Source organism: Eurypyga helias, unplaced genomic scaffold, assembly GCF_000690775.1.
Source record: "Eurypyga helias isolate BGI_N326 unplaced genomic scaffold, ASM69077v1 scaffold29506, whole genome shotgun sequence".
Classification (NCBI taxonomy): Eukaryota; Metazoa; Chordata; class Aves; order Eurypygiformes; family Eurypygidae; genus Eurypyga; species Eurypyga helias.
In genome coordinates this window covers 5,843-13,863 of record NW_010257689.1, presented here as the reverse complement: position 1 = coordinate 13,863, position 8,021 = coordinate 5,843, and the positions used below count along the sequence as shown (strand labels likewise).

Below are 8,021 nucleotides of genomic sequence, written 5' to 3'. Positions count from 1 at the left end.
GTCACAGGGCACCCAGGTGAGGAGGCATTTGGCCAGGTGGGCTTGAGGGGCGATACTGAAAGCAGAGTTGAAGGTTGTAATCCCTGGTTAGACCATATTCTCCATGGGTTTCAAGTCTCCTTCCATGTGACAACTGATGGACCTGTGCCTCCAGCCTTTGCTCGTAGGGTGGGGACACTCCAACCTCCGCCAAGGATGGGATGCAGTTGTTGCATCCATCACTTCCAAAGCAACATTTGTCTCTTGCTCTTGCAGAGTACAGCGGCCCCCCACATCATTCTGGGAGGGAACATGGTGAATTGCTCAGGATGGAGCCGTGCCATGCGTTGAAGGACAAGGGAGGTGAGTGGCATCTGGAGACAAAGTGTGTGGAGTAGGGGCTTGCAGAGGCTGGTGTTGGCAAGGAGGAAGCAGGTGGAAGAGCTGGATCAGCCTGCATCCACTCTAAGGAATATTTGTGCTGACCTTAGTGTCCTGCTGACCACTGACTACTTCTGCTCCTCAGATCTCCATCCAGTTTGTCTTTGCTCAACTTTTGTCCATAACCATCTGGGGCAATTCATCTTTTGGGATGTTGTTTACTGATTACTTGGGTGGTGTATCCAACAAGGAAGGTGAAATGTTCCCTGAGAACATTCCCTGATGGGGATGACAAAAGGTCCCTGGGTTTGGCCAGTTCTTCCCCCAGCTCTTCCACAGCAGCGCTGTGGCAGAGATACTGGTGTTTCGGGAATGGTGAAGGCTTTGGCATCTGTGATGTGTGCAGAGATGCAGATCCTCCGTGGTGCTGGAGGATCCAGGTTTGGTCAGAAGGTGGTAGCATCATTCCAGAAAATGGAGGGGGAAGCAATGGAAGGAAGAGACTGTGTGGGTTTTTCTGCTCCATCCCCCTGCTGCTGTCTTCAGACGTGTGCTATGACCAGTGTCCTCCTTGGCCTGCTGAGGGCTTACACCACTTATGTCCCCAGGGCAATCTCCTGGGCTATGGTCAGTCCATAGAAGAGACCAGAGGTAATGTCCTAGATAGAGCTTGGGATTTCTTGGGGATAAGTGGCCTCCCACCCCACTCCTTGCATCTCCATCACATGGTAGGCATTGTTCCTCTCCACCCCAGTGAGGCAGGCTGGGAGGACCCTCTGAGCTCTGATTCTCCCTCCCTGCTCCCTTCAGCCCCCCTTCCAACAACAGGTACCTCTGCCCCCCAGCACGACTCCCTGACTGAAAATGAGACCACTGTGATCCTCGATCTTGAGCCTCACGGGGAGCATTGCCAACTGCATGGAGGTCTCCCAGTGGGGCTGCCTGCCCACCCCCAGCCCTGTGACCCTGTGTCAAACCCCTCCAGCAGCAGAGGACATGTGTGTCCAGACCAGGGAGGAGACATGTCCCCCATCCAACCCACACCTCCAGCCCTGCTGATGCAGAGAGATGAAGAAGCAGAGGAAGACTTGGGTTCAGCCCATGGGGACACTGTGCCTCTTCCCAGGAGCATCCAGGACTCCCTGGCCTCCCTGCAGGAAGATTTCAGTGGCTGGTCCAGGTCCAACGTGCAGCAGGTGGACAAGCTCCTGAAGATCAGCGATCACCTCCTGCGAGCTCAGTGCAGGGCAAACAGGCACCTGGTGTCCATGACCCGAGATATCCAGGCCATGTCCTGCTCCCTGGCCACCATTGCCTCTGCCATGGGACCCTTGCAGCAGCCCTTGGCTAGCCCATGGGACCCCCTCCCCACAGACGTGAACTGGCCATTGCTGCCCTCCAATGTGTTGGAGTTATTCCCTTTCAGAACCTCACAGGAGCATGAACCACTGGCCCCAGCAACTGTCACGGCCTCTTCCCCCAGCAGACCCCCTCCTGCTGTCCCTTCTGCCAGCCCAGTGTGCTCAGAGTCCCCCAGCCCAGCCACCGAGGGGGAATGCCACAAATCAAGGCACCCGACCAGGAGCAAATGTGGTGAGAAGTCCACCACCAGACTGCGGAAGCGGAGGAAGAAGTGAGGGTCTGCGAACCAGAACGTTTACCACAGACTGCAGCTGCTTGGAAAACCCTTTAAAGTTCCCTAAGGAGTCCAGGTTCTCCATCTCACCTTGCTGTGTCAATAAATCCTCCTGGCATGATTGGTGCATTGGTCTTTTTCTGGGTTTGGGAAGGCAGCATCTCCACTGTGAACAAGCCCTCACCACTGCATGGCAATAACTTGCTTGGGAACGGTGTGATCCTACTTTCCATCCTGCCACGTGTCACCTGGTTTATGGGTCTGGGATGGGTGGGAGGGCAGCAGACCTATACGGGAGAGCTGGAGGAAAGGCTGTACTGGAAGGATGGGTGAATGTGCTGGTGGGTAGACGGGCAGAGTGGGGCACCTCTCCAGCCCAGCCTGCAAACTCACTGATGGATTTTGGCCTCAGAAGTACCTCCAAGAGGTGACCCTCCAAGGAGGTGGCCCCAGAGCCACCTGTACCTTCTGCGGAGTCTTTTCTTGCTGCTTTCAGCTGTCTCCAGCATTGCTCACCCTCCTCTCAGCTGGCTGTGTTTTTCTTCTTTCAGAAGCTGTCCCAGCTCCAGCCACAGAACACTCTCACGAGGTTAAGACGTGGGGATAGGTGAAAAGATGAGTCAGTCCCCCAGCTGCCATCAGTGGTGAAGGCTGGTAGAGGCTGAGCAACACAATCAATGTTTTATTTTACTACTGAATAAGAAACTAATTCTGCCTTTCTTCCTTGTCCAATCCTCCTTCCCTTCCCCATCCTCTTCTCTACAAAATGAAAAAAATCAGATGATGGTGGTAGGTGGAGAGACCATCTCAGTTGGTCCTCACCAGCATGCACAAGCAAAACAATGAGCACATCAGTGTTCATCCAGAGGTAGAGACAAAGCAAACACCCTCCTTGTACTGTCCCTAAAACCCCATACAAGGACTCCCGTCTGGAGTTGTGCTCCTCCCTGGTGTCACTTCAGCACACAGACTGCTTTTCCTCCTGATTTACAGCCTCTAACCAGACACGAGGAGGCTTTCAGGGTGATTCAACTCGGTCAACCTGCCCTGGTCCTCCTCCCTCTGGGGATCACGGTGGAGACAATCTGCTGCTGAATCATCCCAGGAAGGGATAGACTGCCCAGACAACATGGGGACTGTTTTGCCACATGTCTAATAATTCTAATAATTATTAGAAATAAATGTTATTTCTAACACCCATTAGCTCTAATATTATTCCTGATAAGGATTATTCTATTCATTATTTTACTACCACTCATTTCAACACCAGTCCTGCCCAGGAAGCCGGTGGTTCCAGGAAACAAGTCAGTTCAGGAAACAGTTACACAAGCATTTTCCCCCCTTTTGCTAAAATCCTGGGAAACGCAAGGGAATACTGGTGGCAGCACCAGTGTGGGTGCCACTGTGTGGAGTACGGTCCTGCAGGAGCAGGGATGTTGTTCAGGGTGACTGATGGGGATATCCTCCACAATTTCTCTTTTTCCTTTTATTCTTCCACCTAATCCAAGTTCAAATTTCTTCTTCTTCCTTTAAAAAATCAATTGTTGCTCGGTAGAGAAGAGCTGGCCATGAGTCACTCACATTCTGGAAATCCCCAGTTGCCCTGGACATGAGCAGGTCCGTGAGAATCATCAACCACCTTAAAGGAGCTGGGGACAGGGACAAGTGTAGGCAGCTGAAGAGTGGGTTTGCCTTGGGAAAGTGTCACACACACCCCTGCCATCCCCCAGCAACCCTGCTGGACATATGGCCTGGAGGTGGGACACATCTCTCTGGATCTTACAGAGCTGGTTGTTAACAAAAAATGGGAAAAAGCTGCAATTGACACAGCAAACTCAGCATCTCTCCCATCAACAATCCAGCACCTCATTAGCTCATTAGAGCCCACCAGGATGGGTTCCCCAGGGAAGTGGGTGCTCTCACCTGTTGCCATTTGCCATTATGGGAAGTGTGTCAAGCACCACCTGGAGTGGGAGTGGCTGCAGGAGGTGTGGGCTCTAAAAGGCCCCTGGGCAGCAGTTGCTCTTTGTGCTGGACCCTGGTAGGCAGGATGAGGTCTGCAAGCTGCCTGGGGTTTGCTCTTTTCTGCTGGGTTTTTGAGGAGGTGGTTGCTTACAGTCCCTGGGGCTTCCTTAGAGGGGAGGCAGAGCTATGGAGATATGGAGAGAATCCTTCCTTGGGGCAGTCTCGTGCCTTCTCCCAGCCCTCTCCCTGGGCATGGGTGGATGTCTCCCAGCTCCAGGCTGCTGCCCCACTGCACCCTGTGACTGTGCAGTGCCAGGAGGCACAGATGGTGGTCACGGTGCACAGGGACCTCTTTGGCACGGGACGCTTGGTCAAGGCCGCAGAGTTGACCCTGGGCTCAGCTGCCTGCCCGCCTGCAGTCTGGAGCACGGCTGAGAGCACGGTGACCTTTATGGTTGGACTGCACGAGTGTGGCAGCACCCTCAGGGTAAGGCTGGAGCCCAGGGGTGGGATAGGGGTGTGTGTGTGAGAGAGGGGAGGTTCTGCCTCTTGAGATGCTGAGGGGTTGTGGGGGTTGGCTTAGGGAAATGCACTGAAGCCTTTCCTAGAGGCTGAACATCTGTCTGCTTTCCAAGCACAGCAAAAGCTGTGCTGCCTTGTCTGGGGCTAGCTCTGGGGCTGTGTGATCAGGAAAAGGTATAGAAGAGGCAGAGGAATTAGGGTTTTCTGCTGAATACAGAGGTATCTAAACCTTCCAGGACTATTCATGTTATTACTGCCACCTCCAGGGTGGAGCCCAGAGGTGCTGGGAGCCACTGCAGCAAGCCAGCAGTGGATGCTTACCTTGGGAGGCATCTTGGCGCTCCTTACTGCTGCTTGAGCGTATCATGAAGCTACTTCACAGAAAACCTAAATTTGAAATTATCTCTTTCTCCTGAAAGAGCCTTGGGGTTGTGGGAGTGAGCAAGTGTGTTTGTGTGTCCCATAATTCTAGCCAGCAGATATCTTCATTAAATCCCTCTGAGCAGAAGTCGCCCTCTGCTATCCTGGGGGACAGAACTTCCTGTCTGTTGTTCTGAGGCATGGAAACTAGAGGAAGAGATCAGCTTGAGCACCTCTACATCTAGCTCTGCTGTGACCAGAGCTTGTACTGGGACAGGATGGAGCAGACTCCCAGCCCCAAGCATCCTTGTAGCATCATGAATGCTGTTTACCTGCCTCCAGCGCAAATGCTACTGGCTGAGGACAAAAAGAAACATCTCTGCACTGAGTCTCCAGGCTTAAATGTGCTGCTTTGTGTGTGTGACCAAAAGAACAGGGTTCTTAATGACTGGATAATCTTTCCCTAGATGACCCCTGATGTGCTAGTCTACAGCATGAGTTTAAATTACAACCCAGTTCCTACTGGCAACCCTGTCATCATCCGCACCAGCCCTGCGATGGTTCCTATCAAGTGCCACTACCCAAGGTGAGCCAATGCACGTGAGAACCAGGCAAGCCCTTCTGTTGGCACAGAGAATTTACCTCTGGTCATCTCTTCCTCAGGAGGGACAACGTGAGCAGCAATGGCATCAGGCCCACGTGGGTGCCCTTCCACTCCACCCTGTCCTCTGAGGAGAAGCTGCCCTTCTCCCTGCGCCTCATGAATGGTAAGTTTTGAGTGAGGGTGTCCTCTGGTGCTGGGCACCCTGAGGTGGCCACACTTCTGCTAGATGCTGGTATTGCCCAGTGCTCCTGGAGCAGACTGGGTTCAGTGCATAGGTGAGTACCCAGGGCCTTGTCAGGTGGGGTTTCCTTGGTGGGAAGCAGTGAAGTACAAGGAGCCAGCTGCCTTCCTATTCCTGAGTGTTTGGTGACCTCTCTTTCCAGATGACTGGAGTGCCGAGAGACTCTCCACCATATTTCAGCTGGGAGATGTCCTCCATTTCCAAGCTGGTGTCAACACGCAGAACCATGCACCTCTGAGGCTCTTTGTGGACAGCTGTGTGGCCACCCCAACCCCAGACAGGAGCTCTTCTCCCCAGTATGCTTTCATTGACTTCAGTGGGTAAGAGCTGGCTGTGCCCTTATTTAGAGCTGTCTTTGCTTTCATTGACTTCAGTGGGTAAGTGCCCTTATTTAGAGCTGTCTTTCTGCAGGTTTTGGGTGGCTGACAGTGGGATCCTGCTGGCCTTTACTTTTATGTCTAGGTGCCTGGTGGATGGGCAGCTGGATGATGCCACCTCGGCTTTTATATCCCCAAGACCCAGGCAAGATGTGCTTCAGTTTGCAGTAGATGCGTTCAAGTTTGCAGGAGATTCCAGCAGTATGGTAAATCCTTCCTAAAGCAAATTAAGTTTCATGTCTAGATGGGGCTACAGCCTCACTCCATTAAGAAATTAAATGTAGTTTTTTGTCTAGAACTACATTCCCACAGTACCTGCCTCATAGCAATGTATGAATGACATCACCCTGTATTACTGCTTCTGGATCATGGCCCTGTGAGCCAAGGCTCTTCCTTGGAGACCAGTTCTGATACTGGTTGAGACAAATGGTTCAGATGAGCTTCAATAGCTGAATCTTTAAGTGGCCTGAATGAAGCAGAGGGGCTTTGAGCTGCCTTGGAGAGTTGATGGTCCCATTGGAGACCAACGTCATGGTGCATGGGAAAAACCATAAAGGTAAATAACAGCCTAACCCCTCTGCTTTGCCTGGTCTCCCCAGATCTACATCACCTGCCACCTGAAGGTCTCCCCAGCTGACCAAGCTCCAGACCCTCTGAACAAGGCTTGCTCCTTCAACAAAGCCAGCAGCCTGTGAGTAGCTAGAACAGCAGCTTACCCAAGGGTGAAGAGCTTGGGCTTCTCACCTGGTGTCATCTTCCAGGAAGGTGGGATTGGCCACTTGGGTGGGAGGGCTTTAGTCCCTCCTAGGAGACCCCAAAGCATGTGAGGGATTCCTACCCTAGGGTGGGCTAGTGATCAGGCTCTCTTCTAGCTGGGCTCCAGTGGAAGGCACCCGGGATGTCTGCTCCTGCTGCGAGATGAGGAGCTGTGGCTTGGCCAGGCACTCCAGGAGGCTCCATGCTCCCTCCCAGTGGCAAGGAGGACGTGCCCGGAGAGAACTGCCCTCCCAGCTTGGTATGTCTTGGTGTGCCTCTTGGTCTCTGTCACCACCATGGTAACTTAGAGGTGGGTGGCTGGAGCTGCCTCACTACCTGTTGGCTTTTCAGTGCTAATCCAAGACTTGGGAGAGCTAGATGCTCAGATAAGTTTGAGTGCTGGTCCTCCCTTCCAGATCCCTTGGTGAAAGAAACAGATGTTGTGGTTGGACCTCTCTTCATCCACAGCTGGCAGAATCATCCAGTTAGAAGGATGTCTTCACAAGGTAGGGCAAACCCAGGGAAGGGGAATGGTTTGTGTGGCATGTCCTGGCTCTGGCCATAACCACTTCCTTACTACTTCCTAGATGCAGATCGCTTGTGGATGGTATTGGGGCTGGCTGCATTTGCTGGTTTGATCATCCTGATCCTTGCTGTTCTAGGAGCTCTGACTGTCTGCCGGAAACCCAGCAACCCCATTTAATTCACTTGTTTCAACTCTTATAGTCTATCCCATTAAAAAAATAAATTGAAGGACTGAGAGGCGTGGGGAGTGGGAGGGGAGTGGAAAAGCCTTCCTTAACAGACAGAGAAATTGAGTCTTCATGCTGACTTTAACTGTACTGCCTTGCCTCCCTAAACCCAACTTGAGCATCTCATTGTCCCAAATCCCTGTCCTCAGCAGGGCTTTGTACAGTCTTACCTCCATGAACTTCTCCCAGGGCACCTATGTGGGAACTGTGCAAAAAAATTCATCACCCAGATGTTCTGTTTGCTTGTCTGTAGAATCATGGAGTTGTGTTTAGACTCAAAATATTTTACCTTTTATGTGGTACTACTTGAGTCTGCCCCACACAGGCACCCCCTTAGTCAAGAAGCCAAGGGGCAGTAAGGGTTTAATAAAGCTTGGACTGCTTTCTTCCTGCCTGAAGCTGTTTCTGGGAGAGAAATCAAGCTTTTCTGGGTAAGGAAGGGAGCATG

At 52.3% G+C, this 8,021-nt stretch overlaps 1 protein-coding gene across 1 annotated transcript; it reads left to right on the top strand.

The window, feature by feature from the left end:
- Nucleotides 1–4,046: 4,046 nt before the first annotated feature.
- LOC104505004 (zona pellucida sperm-binding protein 3-like) lies at nucleotides 4,047–7,524 on the top strand. Its single transcript, XM_010154116.1, has 9 exons — nucleotides 4,047–4,448; nucleotides 5,311–5,429; nucleotides 5,507–5,610; nucleotides 5,831–6,008; nucleotides 6,151–6,271; nucleotides 6,665–6,756; nucleotides 6,938–7,080; nucleotides 7,238–7,333; nucleotides 7,424–7,524. Exons 1-9 carry the CDS (start codon nucleotides 4,047–4,049, stop codon nucleotides 7,522–7,524), a joined length of 1,356 nt encoding a protein of 451 aa, XP_010152418.1.
- The last annotated feature ends 497 nt before the right edge of the window (nucleotides 7,525–8,021 follow it).